General features: G+C 67.2%; 2 protein-coding genes across 6 annotated transcripts in view; one reads left to right on the top strand and one right to left on the bottom strand.

The window, feature by feature from the left end:
- The window catches only part of SLC6A9 (solute carrier family 6 member 9), a 52,463-nt gene extending 46,315 nt beyond the window's left edge, over positions 1 to 6,148 (top strand). The window contains exons 13-14 of the mRNA XM_084637215.1: positions 3,053 to 3,223; positions 3,528 to 6,148. Of these exons, the coding sequence (XP_084493341.1) occupies positions 3,053 to 3,223; positions 3,528 to 3,725 (369 nt within the window). The 3' untranslated portion in view covers positions 3,726 to 6,148. The remainder of the gene's footprint in view (positions 1 to 3,052; positions 3,224 to 3,527) is intronic.
- Positions 657 to 19,445, bottom strand: CCDC24 (coiled-coil domain containing 24). Of its 5 annotated transcripts, none has more exons than XM_084637220.1 (9): positions 19,391 to 19,445; positions 17,044 to 17,195; positions 15,550 to 15,734; positions 13,745 to 13,864; positions 12,836 to 12,922; positions 10,104 to 10,158; positions 8,340 to 8,400; positions 7,903 to 8,020; positions 657 to 931 (listed from the first exon to the last, which is right to left on the bottom strand). In XM_084637220.1, exons 2-9 carry the CDS (start codon positions 17,179 to 17,181, stop codon positions 841 to 843), a joined length of 855 nt encoding a protein of 284 aa, XP_084493346.1. In that variant the 5' UTR covers positions 17,182 to 17,195; positions 19,391 to 19,445; the 3' UTR covers positions 657 to 840. The 5 variants fall into 5 exon arrangements, with proteins under 5 accessions (XP_084493346.1, XP_084493342.1, XP_084493344.1 ...); XM_084637216.1 differs by lacking the exon at positions 657 to 931 and adding an exon at positions 6,626 to 7,382; XM_084637218.1 differs by lacking the exon at positions 657 to 931 and adding an exon at positions 6,626 to 7,382 and having other exon boundaries at positions 19,386 to 19,422.
- Between the last annotated feature and the right edge of the window lie 798 nt (positions 19,446 to 20,243).

Genomic DNA, 20,243 nt, shown 5'->3' on the forward strand with positions numbered 1-20,243 from the left:
GGTGAGGGAAAGGCAGGGGGTTGCCAGCCCATGGGGGATGCCAGCCTGGGGAGAGGGGTGTGCCAGCCAACGGGGGTGTGAGGGCAGGGTAGGGGTGTGCCAGCCTGGACAGGGACAGGGATATGTCAGCCCGTGGAGGGGTGGGGGGCAGAGCAGGGGTGTGCCAGCCCGTGGAGAGGTGGGGGGCAGAGCAGGGGTGTGCCAGCCCATGGGGGGGAGGGGTTGCCAGCCTGTGCCAGCACACAAGCCTGCTCTTACGGGGGCAGGTGCAAATCCCAGCTCATCTCACAGCAGGGGTAGGCGTCCCTGTGACAGCGAACAGTCCAAAAACTCCTGCCTCGGGGTGAGACCTGCCCAGGGGTAGCTCATCCCCACCTTGCTCTGCTGGGCTCTGCCCCTCTGTGACGATGCTGCCCATGGGAGCCAGCTGAGGTCACTCAATCAGGGTGCACGGCAAACAGACCGGGGCAGACAGACCCCAAATGCTGGTGGAAAATCCACTCCTTAGAGTTACCCAGCCAGCCCAAACCAGCCTCTGTATTAGAAAAGGTTCTCCTGACCCCAAAGGACCAAGCCCCAGATCCAGGTCAAATAACTTCGATCTTACCCCAAATACACACTTACAGTCAATTCTTATTAACTAAATGAAAAATTATTTAAAAAGAAAAGAGAGAGAGTTGGTTGACAGACTTGAATTCAATTCTTGAGGTCCAGGTACATAGCAGAGATGGTGAGTTTATAGTGGCCAAAAGTCCTTTTAGAAATAGTCCACAGGTTATAGTCCAGTGTCCATATTCAGGGTGACTCCAGTCAGTGACGGGGGATCTCAATCCTTATGGCTCAGGGTTTCCCTTCTTGAAACCCAAAGCAGATCTGAGATGAGGAAGGATCGTGTCCCAAGGTTTTTATACATTTCCAGCAGTCTTTTGGCCTGAGAAAACAAGAAACTTAACTTTCTTTCTCCCAAACATTGTGGCAATTAGCACAGGGCAATTTATCCATTGAACAGTTCAGATACAGGTTACCCCAACCTTCAAAGAGACATAGAGACAACAATACTATGTCACTCAAGTGTCTTCCTAAATGTTAATATTCCCTTTTTGATCTTTGAATCAAAGCCATAGACAAGACTTGTTTGCTGACCTCACAAGACCTGAGCAAACATCTCCCCTTCTCTCTAACAGTGCAGACTTGCATTTCAGGGCCCTGTTCATTTCCATCTCTTCCTATCAAGTGTTTAAAGTTGGGCCCTGGGTCAGGTCAGGCTGGGAGGTAATTAACTCTTTCTGGACCTGTGTCACCTTTCAATGAGATATTGTATTACACTCCTAACGTCACACCCTCCCTTGGCTGCACCCAGCCGTGGCCACTGTCAGAGCTGGACCCATGGCGATCCCTGGGTGCTCGGCTTGAGGGGTGGCAGGTTGGGAGGGAGTTTATGGCTCGGGATGGGGCTGATATGGGGGGGGCATGGCAGTGGCTGGGAGGGTCTGGGGGGCAGGCCTGGGGACACCTGCCCCACTCTGCTGGCAGCACAGGTGCTCCACTCCGGGCTCTGGGGGCCCCACTCGCCCCTCAACCACCCAGTGCCTTGTCTTCTGGACACCAGCCGGTGCACCCATCTGCTGCCCACATGGCCGCAGCACTGTGTCCCAGCGAGGCCCAACGGCCGAGCAGGTACCCGAGCAGGAGAAATGGAGAAAGACCAGACGCAAGGGAAAGGATTGGAAATGCCGGGCTAGGGACGACCCACAGCGCAGAGCCGCTCCGGATCCTGGGCTCCCCTGGTACCGACCCCGGCCTGGCAACCTCGCCCCACAGGGGAGTAGTTTGCACCCTCTGCAACAGTTTGGTTGTCTTCACCCCCCTAGATGCAGCGAGGCCGATGGGGAATTCTGCCAGCCCAGCTTCTCCTTCTCGGGGGGCTTCACAGCACTGGGGACCCTGCCGTCGCCAGAGCAAGCGGCGCTGGGCCCTGGCACGCTCATCACGTAGATGTGGCCTCATTAGCATGTTCCAGCCCAGCTCAGAGGGTGTTTCAGTGCTTGGCCAGTGCAGCGAGCCAGGATCCCCTTTTCACGGGACCCCCACCAGTGTCCCTCTCATTTTCCCAGCCATGTGTGGAATTAATTTTATTAAGTGCACCAATATGGAGGTGATGTGTGACATGACCCTGTGTGACCCATCACCTCCATATTGGTGCACAGAACAAAATTCATGGGGCAGGGTGGGGCTGAGTGTGGGAGGGGGCTCAGGTCTGGGGCAGAGAGTTGGGGTGTGGGGGGGTGAGGGCTCCAGCTGGGGGTATGGGCTCTAGAGTGGGGCCGGGGATGAGGGGTTTGGGGTGCAGGAGGGTGCTCTGGGGCTATGTTGGGGAGAGAGGACTCCCCCCCCCCAGTTCTCTCTCCCCACAGCAGCACTTGGGTGGGGGGGGTGTCTCTCCCCACCCCGCCAGCTCTGAGGCTGGGGCTGCAGGATAGGCGTCCCTCCCCCGGCCCCGGCAGGTCCCCAGGCAGGTTCCCTGAGCACCTGCAGGGCGCTAAAGAGGCCGCAGCCATGCAGCTATCAGGAAACGTGGACCCCCACCGTGCAGGGCTTTGCCTCTGTCACGGGTGCCAGCATGTGCCCTTCGCTCAGCTCTCCTGCTGTCCCGGCCGTGGCATCTCACTCACGCCAGCTCAGCCCGGAAGGCCCCTCGTCAGAGCCTCTCATGGGGTCGCTTGCTCCGTGCCAGGCTGGAAACCCGGGCTGGGCTGGGTGCAAAGCCGCTGCTTGATCACCGCGACACCGTGATGGGTGGGTGCAGGGTACCCGGAGTGACTCTTTGCCAGGAGAAATCACTTGCCTTGCCAGGCCGCATGGGGGTGGTGATGGGAGGCTGGTGGGGATGGCAGTGATGGGGCAAGGGTGATGGGCTGGCAGGGATGTGGGGCTGGTCGGTGTGGGGCCTGTGGGACACAGGGACCTGCTCTGCCCTTCACCCCGGTGCAGGGGCCACGGGCAGGCCTGGGGTTCATGGCTGAGCCCGCACTCCCCCTTCTGTGCCCCCCAGTTCATCCTGGTGTTCACGGTGATCCAGTACCGACCCATTGCCTACAACACCTATGTCTACCCCACCTGGGCCGTCAGCATCGGGTTCCTCATGGCGCTGTCCTCCGTGCTCTGCATCCCGCTCTACGCCGTCTACAAGCTCTGCCGTGCTGACGGCAACACGCTGCTCCAGGTGCGGGGGAGATCCAGACCCGGCTGCTACTGTGGGGCGGGCGCCGGTGACCTGGCCAGGACTCCTGGGTTCTCTCTAGGAGGCAGTGGGGTCTAGTGGGTTGGCTTGGAGATTCCTGCCCTGGAGGTGGCTGGGGGTCCCTGCCAGCCCCTCGGGCCTGGCTGAATGTCTGGCTGTTGCCCCACTTGGGGGTCACGGAGGGGTCTGAGGTGGAGGCGGGCAATCGAGGCTCTGGGCTGGGGCCCTACGGGCACAGGGCCGGTGCCCACGTGGCCAAGCTAACGCCCCTTCTCCCTCTCTCTAGCGTTTGAAAAACGCCACCAAGCCCAGCCAGGACTGGGGCCCAGCGCTGGCTGAGCACCGGGCAGGGCGCTACGCCCCCACCCCCGGCGCCTGCCTGGATGTGCAGCCGCTGAACCCCGAGAAGCCACGGAGTGAGGACGTCGCCCTCCCGGTGCAGGGCAGCAACGGCTCAGCCCACAGCCAGGACTCCAGACTGTGACCCGGCACCAGCCCATGCTCCCCGACCCGCCCTGCTCGGTGACGCACTGCTGGGGGAGCCCAGGCTGCCCCGGGCACCGCCAGGGGCTCCCCGTGTGTGCGTCCCCACCCCCCGCCCCTCCCCACGGTGTGTGTCACCCCTCGTGTTTACAGTAAGGGCCCCGCAGCCGGGCCCAGCGCACCGCCGGCAGCAGGGGAGCTTGGCAAGGGCCCAAGGAGCCGTGGCGGGCGTGCGGACCGGGGGAGCAAGCCTGAGCCCAGGGGCGGCTCAGCCCCTGCCCAGTGTGTGACTGGGGGACGGGGAAGCCGGGGCCCAAGCGTCTGGGCTGGGGGCCGTGCCCTGTGAGATGGGGGCTCCCAGCTGCTACGTGGCCCAAAGCGGCACAGGGGCCACGGACCACGCAGGCCGCGCAGCTGGGGCTCTGGGAGGAGGGGGCCTAGGAGAGCGGCTGCCAGGGCCAGGAGGAGCCGCGCCCCGCTGCGTAGGGGGAGCGAAGGGGAGGGGAGCAGAGAGTCAATGGGGTGGAGGTGCGGGGGTGGCAGGCAGGCAGCAGCTGGGTCAGGCTAGCCCAGCCCTTTGCTCTGCCTTCCAGGCCCTCCCCTCCTGGCTGGGCCGAAGCGGGGTGGGGGCTGCTGTTACCGTGGAGGGAGATGGTGTCTGGCTGAGACTGGCGGGGGGCAGTGCTGAGGCCAGGGTTGTGTCTGGGGCAGGCAGGATTCAACCCACCTGGCAGGACTCCTACCTGTGCCCCAGGCATGGCCCAAGCCGTAGTGTAGCACCATCTCCCCGGGAGCCCCCCCAGCTGGCGCCAAGGGAGGGGCACTTGGAGAGGGATGGAGATGCAGGGCGGGGGCGGGGCCCTTTGCTAGCATGCGTGCCCACATGCCCTGCCCCCCCGGCCCATGCACGGCCCACGTGCAGACACGCACGGCAAAGAGCACACTCGCCGCACACACAAAAGCCCAGCGCACACACGCACGGCACGTGCCGACATGCACGGCCCAGACACGCACAGCACACGTGCCGACACACATGCACGGCCCAGGCATATGCATGCACACACGCCCATACCCCCCCCCCACAGTGCTCTCATGCCCATTGCCTGGGGGGTGCAGGGCCAGCCCCGGCCAGGTCCCCCCCCGCCACCCCCGTGCTGTGTCCCATGAGGGGCTGCAGTTGGGCTGGGTCCAGCCCAGTGGCTGCACCAGCCGCAGCAGGCTGCAAGGGTTAGGCTGTGCTGGCATGGCGGGGTGGGGGGGGTCCTCTACATGGGCTCAGCCCTGCCCTGGGGGCTCCCCCTTCACCGAACGAGCAGGACCCATGGCCTTGTCTGCTCCCTGCTGGTGCGGCTGAGCATGGGGCTGCAGGGTGGCCCTGCACCCTCATGGCTCTGCCCTGGGGAGGGGAAGCACTTTATGGGCCAGGGGGGGGCCGGTTCCAGACCCCACTGCGAAGGGGTTTGCTTGACCCAGCTGGATTCACCCTGGGCCCCACAGCCCCCATGGTGGTGAGGGGCAGCCAGCCAGGGGACGGGGCATTGCCCCAGCCTGCTGCTAAGGAGATGCACAGGAGGCCCCTGGGGCCAGAAGCACTACGTAGGGGGGCTTCCCCCAATAGGCACTTTCCTCTGCGTCAGATGAGTGTTAAGGGGGGAGGGGCTGCATACAGCCCCTCACTGCAATGGGGTTGCTCCCCAGATCACTGCCCACAGCCCCCCCACAGGAGGGTGCCCATGGCATTGGGTTGGGCTGGCTCAGACAGGCCCTGGGTCCCTGTACCCGCTCTCCAGCCGGGCGTGAGGGGGACCGGCCCCCAGCCCACATGGTGAGTGGGGGTGTCCAGCCATGGCTCCGTGTGTGTCAGGGGCCGGGGAGCAGCTGGGCCTTCCCCCACCCCCAGCTTTGGGCCTGGCCCAAGCAGGGGGGCAGGCACACTCCTTTGTGCGCTCCCCCTCCAGCCGGGAGCCCTCGCCACCACCATGCCCGGGCACCGAACAAAGCCGAGCCTCATGGGCGGGGCAGGTGGCAGGCGGTGCCCTGGGGCTGCTCAGGCCACCAGTGAAGTGAGTTTGGTGGGACTTACCCACACCCCGGGGACAGGGACCACGGGCAGCGGAGCCGGCCCCACTTCTGCTACCCAGGCAGCGGCTGGGGAAGGTGCCCACGCTGGGTGGGGGGCTGCGGCACCCTGTGGGCACCTCTCCCCACCCCCCACCCGCCTTGCCCCCCCCCCAGCCAACGCGGAGCTGCACTACTTCCTGCATGGATCCTGTGCCCTGCCCCGTGTGCCCATGATGCCCACGCTCCTCTTCCCGTCTAATCGTTAGCAATACGGTGCTGGGGCCTGGGCTGCGCCGCCCACGCCAGTGATGCCCCGTGTAGAGTTTTAAAGTCTGATAGATTTTAATGAAATTTATATTCCTGCGTCTGCCTGCCGGCTGCCTTTCTTTGGCCGGGGGGGGGGGGAGGAAGGCACGCGTGAGCGACCCTGGTACCCCATCCCTACGGCACTGCCCGCCCAGGCATGGCCCAGATGCTGTGGCCCGGTGCAGCCAGGAGATCGGCGGGTCCCATTCCCAGCCGCCAGACTGCACGGAGGGGCCCAGGCCCTGCCCCCCTCGCCTGGCCTTGCTACCTGCTGGCGCTGGGCAGAGGCACCCGGCATGCCCACAGCAGGTCCCAGCTCCCCCCCACAGCTGCGCAGAGCTCCGAGCCCCACGGGGCAGCTGTGTGGGTCCTGCCCAGGGTGGGTGAGGGCAGGGGGCCCCGCAGAGAGGGCACGGTGCCAGACCCCAGCACCTGCCTCTGGCTCCAAGGGCCCATCCCCCCCAGAGGCAGGAGCACTGAGAAGTGCCCAGGCCCCAGGCAGCTTCCCTTCCCCCACTGCCCCCCACCCCCTGGGCACATGGTACCTGCGCCCCTCCCCCACCCGACCCCTAGGCCAGTGCACGCTGCACGGCTCCCCGCGCACCATGGCAGGGGGCAGCCAGGAGGGGGCGTTGCAGGCCAGGCTCAGGGCTCAGCTCAGGAGCTGCCCCCCAAGACGCGGAGGGGGCTGATCCCGGGCTGGGGGAGACGACAATGCCCCTGCGGGTTGGGGGCCTCCAGGGCAGAGCAAGGCCGAGCCGGGGACAGAGGGACCCAGCGGGGCAGGAAGCGGCGCTGGAGCTGGGGGGGAGATGGGGCACGACCTCCTGCCCATGCCAGGCTGCCCCAGGCTCCCTGCCCCATACCCCAGAGAGGCTCCCTGCGCTAGCTTGGCCCCTGGCATCCCAGCGGCCTCAGGTGGCGGCCGGAGAGGGGGCGCAGGGGCGGGCGCTGCTCTGCGGGTGGCGATGGGAGGAAGGCCAGGCTGGGCCCTGCTGGCAGGGGGGCCAGGTGGCTGCAGGCTGGGCTTGCAGGGGGAACCCGAGCTCCTGGGGGTGATGGTGCAGCCAGGTCCTGGTGCCCAGAGGCCCAGCCAGGGGTCGCAGCCCCTCCGTGGAGCCCCCTAGCCAGGCTGCCCAGAGAGCAGCTGCACCCGTCGAGGGGCACTCGGCCCAGCACAGTGCCTGGGGCTGGCGGGGCTGGTTCTCGGCGGCCCGACGGGGACGGAGTGGCTGGTGCCAGGCGGGGGGACACGCTGGCTGGTGCCGGGCTCCCCAGGCCCACGGGACACCTGCAGAGCCAGGGAGACAGTGCCGTCAGCAGAGACCCGCCGGGACAGAGCACTGCCCCGCCCCGCCCCACATCCGGAGACAGGCTCACGTCCAGGGGGCAGGGTTCAGCCAGGACCGACCCCGAACCCACCGCCCCAGCCTGCAGTGATAGCCTGAGGCCCTGCAATAATCCCGCAATGGGGCCCCCTACAACCAGCATGGCCTATGTGACCTGCCACCCCCGGGGGTCCCAGCCTGCCCCCTGCAGCCCTGCCAGTGCCCCTCACTACAACCTGCTGCCCCCCAGGGCCCCAGCCAGCCCCCCCTGGGGTCCCAGCTTGCAGCCCTGCCAGTGCCCCTTACTCCAACCCGCTGCCCGCTGGGGTCCCTGTAGCCTTGCCAGTGCCCCTCAATCTGACCCACAGCCCACCCCATCCCATCCCTGGGGCCCCTCTCCTCCCCACACACAGCCCTGCCTGAGGTGCTTGTATTTGCTGGTACGCAGGGGTCCCCCTGGGCAATTTATTCAAAGGGGGTTACCTGGGCTGTCGGGGGGCCACAGGCTCAGGGCACTGGACCTCCTGGGAGAGGCCAGGCCTGGGGTCCAGCTGGCCCAGCTGCAGGTCCCGCTCCATGGCTCGTCTCTGCTCCTGCAGCTCTGCACAGAAGGGAAGTGCTGGTGAGAGGCAGAGCGCCCCTCGCTGGCCTGCCCCAAGCACTGCCCAGGGGGTGCAGAATGGGGCCTGCGGTGGTGCTGAGTGAGCTCGCCTCCCTCGGTGCCACTGGCTCAGCCAGCTCCTGGCTGCCCTGCACGACGGGTATTGTCCCTGTGTGGCTGTTAAACACCCTGCAACCCTCCCCAGAGCCAGCTGCATCTCCGTGATGGGGACACGGCGCTGCACCCCGACTGGGGCAAGGAGGCTGGGCCGGGACACTGGCTTTGTGCTCCCCGGGGAGAGGTCGGGCAGGTCCCTTACCAGCCATCGTTGGCTCCTGCGCTGGCCCCGCAGCGGCTCGGTGTTCCTCCTCCAGGCAGCGCTGGGGAGAGGGGGGGAGAGTCAGAGCACTGCCTGCCCCACTGCCCCCAGAGTGTGGGAGGGGAATGTTATTGTAGGGTCTCTCAGAGCAGGGCAAGCCCCCCCACCAGGAGTGTCTGCAACAGCCAGCCCTGCACCGATCGCCTCCAGGGGACCGGAGCAGTCCCGCGGGGGGCTGGCCCTGGACCATCACCATGGCACTGCCCAGAAGAGGCCCGGTGAAATATTTCACCAGCACACGCTGGACTGGGAAACCCAGAGCACAACCATGCCGTGGCCAAGCCGCCGGCCCCCAGCAGAGGGCGCTACCATTTCACTCAGCCACAAACCCCTCCCCAGCACAGTGCCAGAGAACCCAGGAGTCCTGGCTCCCAGCCCCCTGCTCTACCCCACTAGACCCCGCTCCCCTCCCAGAGCTGGGGATAGAACCCAGGAGTCCTGCCTCCCAGCCCTCCCCCGCTGTAATCCACTAGACCCCACTCTCAGAGCTGGGGACAGAACCCAGGAGTCCTGGCTCCCAGCCCTCCCCTGCTCTAACCCACTAGACCCCACTCCTCTCCCAGAGTCAGGGATCAAACCCAGGAGTCCTGGCTCCCAGGCCCAACTCCCAGCACTCCTGCCAGCAGCCCTTCCCCTGCACACACGTCCTAGGGACCAGGGTGAGGGTGGCTGTTGTGGGGCAGGGCAAGTCCATCCCTGCACGGCCCAGCAGGCTGCCCCGGTGGGGGCCATGGCCTGGCGTGACCAGGGGCAGCCTCCCACCTGGTGAGGTGCGCAGGGTGGCTCAGGGTGTGTCTCTCTGCTCCCACACAGCCCAGGGCAGGGCTGTGACGAAGAGCATTAATTATTAAACATTAATTATTAATGTTTCCTCTGAATATTGTGAGGGTGCCTCAGTTTCCCCTAGGCAGTTCTTAAGTATCTAGGGGGTGGTGTGACAAAGTGGGACTGTTCTTAATGTTTCCTCTGAATAGTGTGGGGGTGCCTCAGTTTCCCTATGCAGTTCTTAAGTATCTAGGGGGTGGGATAAGGGTGTATGATCGTTGCAGAGCCCTAGAGGGCAGGTGTGGGCAGGGGTCTGGACACAGAGAATGGCCGACCCCCTTTTCCTGGCAACGGATGGCCTGGGCCCTTCCCCCCTGCAAGGTGAGAGCTAAAGGGTCGGAGAACAAAGGAATCCGGTGACCTCCTGGCCCCGGAAAGGGACAAAGCCCAGAGGAGGGGGGGCTGGAGGGAGTTTCAGTTTGGGGCTGGCTGGGGACATGGAGTGAAGTGCAGACAGGGTTGTCTGGCTCACTGCCCCCCAAAATGGACCCAGCTGAGGGGTCCTGTTCTCCGCACCTGCAAGCTCTGTTTTAGACCATGTTCCTGTCGCCTAATAAACCTTCTGTGTTACTGGCTGGCTGAGAGTCACGTCTGACTGCGGAGTTGTGGGGCAGGACCCTCTGGCCCCCCCAGGACCCCGCCTGGGCGGACTCGCTGTGGGAAGCACATGGGGGGGCAGAGGATGCTGAATGCTCCAAGGTCAGACCCAGGAAGGGGGAAGCCGGGTGAGCTGTGTGTCCTGCAGACAGGCTGCTCCCAGAGAGGAGACTTCCCCAGAGTCCTGCCTGGCTTCATGGGGAGCAGTTCCAGAGCATCGCCCGGGGACTCCGTGACAGGGGCCAGTGCCCCCTGCTGATCCCACCATCCCAGGGGTCCTACCCGGAGGTGGCAGATGTGTCTCTCCAGGGCACGGCACTCCTCCTCCAGCAGGGCCCTGGCAGAAGAGACAGGTGGGTTAGGTGGGCTCCAGATGCATGGGAATGAGGGGGGCCGGGACAAGGGTCAGCGTCTGCTTTAAACATTTCCTGCCATGCCCTGGGGCCCCTGGGCACAACCCCTGGCACTTGGGCACATGCCCCCTCACAGCACATGGCAGTGGGACCTTGTCTCACCAGATGCCAGGTTTAACCCGCCTCCCAGAGACCCCCCAGCCCTGGAGCTGTGTGGCTGGGCAGGGTGCCTGGGAAGGGTCACAAGAGCGGAGAGAGGACCAACCTCCTGGGATGGGAACCCATGTCTGGAGGAGGGGCTGGGCGGAAGGGGTTCGCATGGAGGCTGGGTACAGGTAACCCCTGGTGCCCACATGGGAGAGGCCTCTCTGTCCTGGGGCTGGGAGCCATCACGACCCCTGACCCTTGGGACAGGCACAGAGCAGGGAAGGAACGCACCCTAGGGAGCCAGTGGCAGAGCCAGGAATGGAGCCTGACACCCCAGCCCACGCTGGACCCCCCCAGTCCTAGGCCCAGGCCAGGAGCAGTGCAGCAGGGTGGTGAGGGGTCCTCTCCCCTCTCTGTGCACAGCCCATCCCACCGAGGACCCTGGGATGGCAGGATCAGCAGGGGGTACCGCCCCACCCCAGGCTGCCGGGGAGCAGAGAGACACCCCCTGCGCACATCACCAGGCAGGAGGTTGTCCCTGGGCCCTGCAGGGGTGGAACGGCCACTGGCCCCCAAGTGCCCCTCCCCTCCAGGAGGCCTGGCTGCCCCCCAGCTGGCAGCACAAAGGGGCCAGGCAGCGAGGGGGCAGGGCAGCCCAGAAAGACCACAGGACCACCTGCTTCCCCTCTGGCCCCGTTGGTTCCTCATTCCCCACAATCCGCCCTTTGTCTCTCCAAGCCACGGACCCAGTCCCGGCTGCCAGGCTCTGCACATGGGAGACAGCACCAGCCCTGCCAGGGAAGGAGGCCGGGGGATGCTGGGGCATGGCCCCCCTGTCACGTTATTGACATAATCTGGGACCGTATAGATCATTGTTGCAACCAAGGTCCTGTAGTGGCACCAATCTTGTATATAGGGGGTCTAATAAGGTGTCTAAGACAAGGTTCTTGTTGGCTGGTTAGGATTATGGTGTCTATATGTGTGTATCATTTTTGTAGTTAAAGTTATAAGTATTGGCTCTATACTGTCTGTATTTCAAACTTCTGCTCTGCTTCTGGGGGACACCCCAGACAAGTGGGTGTCAGCTCTGCCTAGCCTGCTGGATGGCCCATTAAGGACCCTCAGCGACACAACTGACCCAGTGAGAGAAGGCAGACACACCTTGGGACTCAGCCAGGTGTGCAGGGACCTGCCCATGGACAGAACTCTGAGGTGTTTCCAGGCCATGGGATGGGCAGCTTGTCCTTGGGACAAACAAAGAGACCACATGGCAAGAGACTATAAAAAGCTCCTCCATCTGGTCTTCAATCCTGCTTTTGACCTCTGGAGGGACTTTGCTACATGGAAGCTTTGACCCAAGGACTGAATGACCCATCCCAGCTGGGGATGTTCTCCAGAGACAGGATTTGAACCTGCAGTTTACTCCATCACTGCTGCAAGCCTGAACCAAGAACTTGGCCATTCCTGGATGTCACTGATTCCATTGAACCCATTCTAGCTCTCGTCTCTCTCTTTTTCCTTTAATGAATAACCCTTTAGATTCTAAAGGATTGGCAACAGCGTGATTTGTGAGTAAGATCTGATTTGTATATTGACCTGGGTCTGGGGCTTGGTCCTTTGGGATTGAGGGAACCTTTTTTTCTTTTATTGGGGTATTGGTTTTCATAGCCATTCATCCCCATAACGAGGGGCACGGGTGGGGATCCTGGGAAACAGGAGTGTCTAAGGGAATTGCTTGTGTGACTTATGGTTAGCCAGTGGGGTAACACCAAAGTCCTCTCTGTCTGGCTGGTTTGGTTTGCCTTAGAGGTGGAAAAACCCCAGCCTGGGGCTGTAACTGCCCTGCTCGAAGCAATTGGTCCTGAATTGGCGCCTCTCGGTTGGGTCCCACCAGAACCAGCCTCGTTACACCCCCCTCAGGCGCTGATATTCCCCTGCCACAGTCCCACCTCCGGCACCTCCCACACAAGGGGCTGCTCCCCGGGCAGGGTCGAGATATTGACTTGCCAACGCCGCCAGGGAAACAACCCATTACCCAGCGGGGGGCCAGACTCACCCCAGCTCTGCCGGTGCCCCTCACTCCCGACCCGCAGCCCCTGTTATCCCAGCCCTGGGCTCCCCCCCCCACAGCTCTGCAGTGCCCCTCAGTCCCAACCCTCAGCTGGGGCGAGCACCCAAAGGGAGGCGTTAGCACTTGGCTCTTGCCAGGAGCCTGCTGCAGGGCAGGGCGCAGCGATGGGGGCAAGGCTGGGAGGCTTTCTGGGAGCAAAGCCCAGAGTGAGCCCACAGCAGCGCTGGGCTGGAAGGGCAGAGCTGCAGCACTGGGGGCATCACTCTGAGCCCTGGCATGGCCCCTTGCTCCAGCCCACCCCTCCATTCCCTGTGCCCCGCTCAGGCACTCACTCCAGTCCCCCTCTGCTCCCAGGCCCAGCCGCTGGGCCTCTCCCCGGCTCCCCGAAGGCGGCTCTGGGTTGGGGTGGGGCGAACGGTCTCTGCCAGCCCCGGCTCACCTACCGGAGATGGGTCTGCGCCTGGTGGATGCGGGAGACGCTCAGCTTGTCCTTGAGGGGCTCCAGGTGGTGGACGAGGCCGGGGTCTGGGCTGGGGCAGAGGACAGACAGGGTTTGCCAGGGGACTATGGCGGGGGGCCCCTTTCCCAGAACCATTAGGGGTGTAGGGAGCAGCACCTCCAGTGAGGGAAGGGCTGGCAGCTCTGGCTCGTCCCCCCCGACTGGGGCGGGGGCATTCCACGCGCTCACAGACCTGGGCCCCGGGCTGGGCCCCACAGCCAGCCCCCAGGAACCCCCCAGAGAGGCCGCTGGTGAGCGAGTGGTTCAGCCCTGGTGCAGAGCTGGGTGGCAGAGTCGCTGGTAGGGAGGGGCGGGAGGGTGGGAAGGGGATAGCAGGACTTTGAGTCCTTGGGGAAGTGTCAGGGGCAGTTTGGGGTCCGAGATGTGTACACGTTCCCACCTTAACCAGAGCACCAGGAGCTGGGGGTTCGGAAACAGCCAGTTGGCAGTATCCTGTCATCATTAGGTTCCAGAGTTACCAGACAGTGGGGATGACTGGGGCGGAGCACTCGGGCGGGTGGCACCCTCACGGTGCCCAGCTCCAGGAGCGCTCCAATGCAGTAGCCAGGATCTGGCATACACAGGGCTGGCCCCACACTGACTGCACCCCCCGCCCTCCGGCCACCCCCCCCATGCCCCAGGAGCGCCCTGCTGCTGACCCACAGGAGGGAGGGCTGCCCAGTGGGAGGTCAGTTCGTGGGTGGCCATCTGTCCAGTGGAGATGAGCCCAGCCCTGCTCCCAGGGCGGAGGGTGACTGGGGCCCAGACACCAGGGGATGGGGGCCAGCTAGGTAGACCATCTGTCCAGCTGAGGGGCAGGAGCAGCACTCGCCGTGCCCGGGCACAGACCCACCTCGTGCTGGTGCCCCCAGACAGGGACCTGTCCTGTGCTGCACACTCCCCTCCAGCGTGTGGCCCCAGGGCGAAGCTGACCACATGGGGGCTGTACTTGGCGATGGCCCCAGCTGCGTCCCTGTGGCGAGGAGGAGACGTGGTGTGAGCCCCCTGACCTGGGTTGGGCCCTGGGGGGCTGGGCTGGGGAGGGTCACCAGCTGGAGGGGCTCAGTAGCCATGGCTGGGCCAGGCTGGGCAGCTCATGGGCTGGGGGGCTGTAGGCACCCCAAGAAGCAGGCCCAGGTGGGCATGAAGGGCTGGAATGAGGGATGCCCCCCAAGCAGGGAGCCCAGGCTCCGGCCAGACATGGCCCAGCACAGAGCACCCAGCGCTGCTCATGCCGACAGACAGGCACGGTGCCAGCCTGGGGCTATCGGGATCGAGGGGCACTGGCAGAGTCGGGGGAGAGGCACAGGGAGTCAGCGGCAATGGACAGGACCCGGCGCCCTGCTGCCTGGTGGAGTCCTCAGTGCCCAGCACATCCCAGGGCACCTCCCTACTCTGCCCCGGCCCCCTCCAGCTGCAGGTGCCCCGCACGTGGCCCCTCGCGCCTGGCCCAAGCAGCGTCTCCAGCGCGCTGCCGGGGGACTGCTCCGCCCCAGGTGCTGCAGCTGGCTAATGCCGGCTCCCCGAGCCCTTTGAAGTGCTTCTGGAGGCTAAGCTGGCCCAGAGAAGGGGCTAAGCCGGGCGGCTGCTGCGTCAGCGGTTCTGCAATCCCAGCCCCCGGGCAGGGAGAAGGGCTCAGCCAGCCGCGAGCGCAGCCAGGCAGACAGGCCCAGTGCCCCTGCACCCCCCGGCACTGCCAGGCAGCCAGGAATTCCAGCTGGGGCTGGCTGCTTGTGGGTCCTCGGCTCCCCACCCCCAGCAGGGCCCTTCCAGCAGCACCATGCAGAGCACCGAGCCCTGCAGCACAGTGGGGGCAGCGCCAGGGTAACCCCCATCCCACAGGGCCCCCCATGCCGACTGGGGCATGCAGGTCTCAGGGTGGGATAGCTCCCCACACACAGCACTCCTGCAGTGGGGTAGCGATCAGGAAGGGCTGGGGGCCCTGGGGAGGCTGGAGTGAGGAGACGGGGCTCCATTGGTGGGTACCGAGCAGAGACAACTCCCCCCCCGGAGGAGTCTGACAAAGGGGGAATTTTCTGTCCTATTTTCACGAAGCGTCTGTGTGCCTCAGTTTCCCCTCTATTGTCAGTGTTACCGGGGTGGGGAGGGGGACAGGCAGGCTGGGAGACGGAGATAAGGATGGCGCAGCTGTTTGAGCCAGGATGGGCCATGGAAAAGGACTGGTGGAGGGGCCCAAGGGAGCTGGATTGCCCACCTCTCCGCAGGGAAGCTGAGCCCAGAACAAAGGACTGGCAGGGGAGGCTGCAGGAAGAAGTCGGGGGCTCCTCGGGGTCAGACCGACACAGGCCAAGCCATGGGCTCGGGCTGAGCAGGGAGGCCCATGCTGCATCCGGCTGACCAATAAACCCCCCTGGCTCGGCCCCGCTGCGGGAGCCTCACTGCAGGCAGGGGGTGCGTGTGTCCCTGCCCCGGGCACCAGGCTCCCCCGGGGGTGTCTCGGTGGACGCGCTGGACGGAGCAGGAGGGTGCCCAGAGCTGTCTCGGAGGCAGTGGTGCCGGCCCTGGAGGCAGAGAGGGGCCCCATGGGGGTCTGGTGCACTGAAGGCGGCTCCCAAGCAGGGGGAGGGGCACGGTCCTGGGGGTCCATGACAGGGCCATGGGGGGCTCAGTGCCCAGGACGCCGCCCAGCCCTGGTACCTGCCCTCCTGGGACGCCTTCTGCTGGAGACTGAGCAGCAGCATCCGGAGCTCCCGTCTCAACAGCTCCTTGAGGTGGGTGGGGGCTGTCAGGAGAGCCCAGCCCCCAGCCCCCTGTGGGGGGCACTGATCCAGCCCAGCGCAGGCCGAGCGCTCCTCCCGCCACAGCTCCATCAGGGTCTCCACCTAGACAGCATGGGGCAGGAGAGGCGTTACCTGGGAACGCAGCCCCGAGCCCCACCTCAGCCCCATGGCACCGCACCGGGTCTGGCCCCACCCACGGCTCAAGTGGGACTGCATGGAGGGAGAGGGGCAGGGAGGCCCCCACGGGCCCCTTCCTGCAGCAGGGATGAGGACACCCCTCCCACGTGCATCCCACACACACAGGCAGCACCCCCGCCATCCAGTCCCCAGGCAGGAGCCCGCAGCACCATCCGGCCCAGGGCACCATGACCCCACAGCCGGGGCAGAGGGCACAGGCCCGCAGCCAGCAGCTTTTGGGCTCCCAAAAAGGCCTGAAGCTGCTGCCCCCAGTTCTGAGGCCACTGCCATGGAGAAATGCGTGCTGGTCACGGGGGGCAGGGTGAGGGGCAGGGGACAACGGGCTGGTCGGGAAGGGCTGTTTATGGGCCTGCAGGGAAGCATGTGAAAGGAGCCGGGCTGCAGCTCTGGCCACTGCCCCGAGGGCATCGCAGGGCAGGCCCAGCAGCTGACAACAGAGACGGGCCTGAAGGAGGGTGAAGAAGACACACCCCCCCCGTGGGGGGCGAGGATTACATGGAAGCCCTTCACCCAGGGGCCCAGCCTGGGCTGGCAAGCGCCGGAGGGCAGGGGCCTTGGGTGTGTGGCCGGGGGGTTGGAACACAGAGTTAAGGCTGCCCAGTGGCTACAACGCCCCCATCCAACACCCCACGTTCCCTGGGTGCGGGCGTTTCTGTGTGGGGCTGGACTCTCGACGCAGGAGGGTCCCGTGGCCAGGGTGGCACCATCCACAGTGCCAAAGAATGATGCTTCTCCCACTGGGAAAAGGACTGTCTGTCCCCCCCACCCCCGCCCAGCCCCCCACAGCTCGCCAGGGAACAGCTGAGCCCAGCCCTTGGCATGGGATGGGGCCCCACTGCAGGGGATCGGGGAGGGGGACCCACATCTGCAGAGGCTGTGAGCAGCTCTCGTGAAGGAAGGCTGCAGGAGAGCAGGGGCCTGGCTCTCCGATGGGCACGCCCTACTCCCACCCCACCTGGCAGGGTCGCCCTCCGGCCCCGTCCCTGATATCCCAGCCCGGCTCGTTCAGTGCCAGGATCCTGCCTCGCCCCACAAGGCCCCCTTGCCCCACTGGGAACCCTCCCCACCAAGCAGGGGAGCTGCCTGCACCCAGCCAGAAGGGGCACTGGGCTGGGTGCAGGCGGCTAAACCCCAGGGGAAATGAACTGCTCCTGCGGGACGGGGGCAGCTCCCTGGGCTTGGGGCCGGACCCAGGGCTGGCAGGGGGGCTCACCTCTGCGTGCAGCTCCAAGCTGCGCTCCACCACGTCCACCCCTAGGACGCTCTTCACCTCGGGCTTCTCGCTGGGCATCACCTGCTCCTCCAGCAGCCTCCAGAGCGAGGGCAGCGGCTGCAAGGGGGCAGAGAGCATGGGGGCAGCGCCCCCTGGGGGGCAGAGAGAGGGGGGGTCAGGCTGGCTCAGCGCAGGCAGGCCCCTAATCTTAGGCTGAGCCCCACACCCTGCCCCTATCCCCCGACATCTCCCGCAGCCCCCACCCCGTCCGCTGCCCCACTGCCCCACCCCCCTCTGCCCCCCACCCCCCGTCCGCTGCCCCACTGCCCCACCCCCCTCTGCCCCCCACCCCCCGTCCGCTGCCCTACTGCCCCACCCCCTCTGCCCCCCACCCCCCGTCCGCTGCCCCACTGCCCCACCCCCCTCTGCCCCCCACCCCCCGTCCGCTGCCCCACTGCCCCACCCCCCGTCCGCTGCCCCCCTGCCCCACCCCCCTCTGCCCCCGCCCCTCTGCCCCCCACCCCCCGTCCCACCCCCCGCTGCCCCCTGCCCCACCCCCGTCCGCTGCCCCCCTGCCCCACCCCCCTCTGCCCCCCACCCCCCGTCCGCTGCCCCCCTGCCCCACCCCCCTCTGCCCCCCACCCCCCATCCGCTGCCCCACTGCCCCACCCCCTCTGCCCCCCACACCCCATCCGCTGCCCCACTGCCCCACCCCCTCTGCCCCCCACACCCCGTCTGCTGCCCCACTGCCCTGCCCCCCACCCCCGTCTGCTGCCCCACTGCCCCACCCCCTCTGCCCCCCACCCCCCGTCTGCTGCCCCCCTGCCCCACCCCCCTCTGCCCCCCACCCCCCGTCCGCTGCCCCACTGCCCCACCCCCTCTGCCCCCCACCCCCCGTCCGCTGCCCCACTGCCCCACCCCCTCTGCCCCCCACACCCCGTCTGCTCCCCACTGCCCGGCCCCCCACCCCCCGTCTGCTGCCCCACTGCCCCACCCCCTCTGCCCCCCACCCCCCGTCTGCTGCCCCACTGCCCCACCCCCCTCTGCCCCCCACACCCCGTCTGCTGCCCCACTGCCCCACCCCCCTCTGCCCCCCACACCCCGTCTGCTGCCCCACTGCCCCACCCCCCTCTGCCCCCCACCCCCTGTCTGCTGCCCCACTGCCCCACCCCCTCTGCCCCCCACCCCCTGTCTGCTGCCCCACTGCCCCACCCCCTCTGCCCCCCACACCCCGTCTGCTGCCTCACTGCCCCACCCCCTCTGCCCCCCACCCCCCGTCTGCTGCCCCACTACCCCACCCCCTCTGCCCCCCACCCCCCGTCTGCTGCCCCACTGCCCCACCCCCCTCTGCCCCCCACCCCCTGTCTGCTGCCCCACTGCCCCACCCCCTCTGCCCCCCACCCCGTCTGCTGCCTCACTGCCCCACCCCCCTCTGCCCCCACCCCGTCTGCTGCCTCACTGCCCCACCCCCCTCTGCCCCCCACCCCCAGTCTGCTGCCTCACTGCCCCACCCCCCTCTGCCCCCCACACCCTGTCTGCTGCCTCACTGCCCCCCACACCCTGTCTGCTGCCCCACTGCCCCACCCCCTCTGCCCCCCACACCCCGTCTGCTGCCCCACTGCCCCCCACACCCCCTCTGCTGCCCCACTGCCCCACCCCCCTCTGCCCCCCACACCCCGTCTGCTGCCCCACTGCCCCCCACACCCCCTCTGCTGCCCCACTGCCCCACCCCCTCTGCCCCCCACCCCGTCTGCTGCCTCACTGCCCCACCCCCCTCTGCCCCCCACTGCCCCACCCCCCTCTGCCCCCCACACCCTGTCTGCTGCCTCCCTGCCCCACCCCCCTCTGCCCCCCACACCCTGTCTGCTGCCTCCCTGCCCCACCCCCTGTCTGCTACCCACTGCCCCACCCCCCTCTGCCCCCCACACCCCGTCCGCTGCCCCACTGCCCCACCCCTTCTGCCCCCACACCCTGTCTGCTGCCTCACTGCCCCACCCCCCTCTGCCCCCCACACCCTGTCTGCTGCCTCACTGCCCCCCACACCCTGTCTGCTGCCCCACTGCCCCACCCCCTCTGCCCCCCACACCCCATCTGCTGCCCCACTGCCCCACCCCCCTCTGCCCCCCACACCCCGTCTGCTGCCCCACTGCCCCACCCCCACTGCCCCCCACAGCCCCACACCCCGTCTGCTGCCCCACAGCCCCACCCCCTGTCTGCCCCCCACACTACGGGTCTACCGCCCCACTGCCACACACATCCCTCTATCCCCAGATCCCATCTACCCCTGCCCCATCTATTCGTCTACCCCGCGCCCCATGGAGCCCCCCCAGGCCCTGCCCCACCGAACCCGCACAGCCCCAGGCGGGGGGTGGCTCCGCCCCTTCCAGCCCGACGCTCCTCGCCCCGCCCCCCCGTTACCAGGATAAACTCCCCGTCTCCATAGTGACGCCCCGCCTCCTCCCGCCCGCTGGGCCCCTTAAAGGGGAAGCGACCAAAAGGTGCCGGTGCCCCCCCCCCACCCCGAGGAGGCGGGACTCGCAGCGGGGCACAGGGGCCGGAGCTGGGGGCTGGCGCGGAGGGCACAGGGGGCGGAGCTGGGGGGGCTGGCTCGGGGGCACAGGGGGCGGGGCAGCGGGCGGAGCTGGGGGGGCAGGTTCGGGGGCGCGGGGGGCGGAGCTGGGGGGGCCGGCTCGGGGGCGCGGGGGGCGGAGCTGGGGGGGCCGGCTCGGGGGCGCGGGGGCGGAGCTGGGGGGGCCGGCTCGGGGCCGCGGGGGCGGAGCTGGGGGGGCTGGCTCGGGGGGCGGGGCAGCGGGCGGAGCTGGGGGGCCGGCGCGGGGGGCACAGGGGGCGGAGCTGGGGGGCCGGCTCGGGGGCGCGGGGGGCGGAGCTGGGGGGCCGGCTTGGCGGTGCGGGGGGCGGAGCTGGGGGGCTGGCGCGGGGGGCGGAGCTGGGGGGCCGGCTCGGGGGCGCGGGGGCGGAGCTGGGGGGCCGGCTTGGCGGTGCGGGGGGCGGAGCTGGGGGGCTGGCGCGGGGGCGCGGGAGCGGAGCTGGGGGGCCGGCTTGGCGGTGCGGGGGGCGGAGCTGGGGGGCCGGCGCGGGGGCGGAGCTGGGGGGCCGGCGCGGGGGCGCGGGGGCGGAGCTGGGGGGCCGGCTTGGCGGTGCGGGGGGCGGAGCTGGGGGGCTGGCTCGGGGGGCGGAGC

The sequence above is a fragment of the Lepidochelys olivacea genome (genome assembly GCF_965140295.1).
Source record: "Lepidochelys olivacea isolate rLepOli2 genome assembly, chromosome: 8".
In the NCBI taxonomy this organism is placed as follows: domain Eukaryota; kingdom Metazoa; phylum Chordata; order Testudines; family Cheloniidae; genus Lepidochelys; species Lepidochelys olivacea.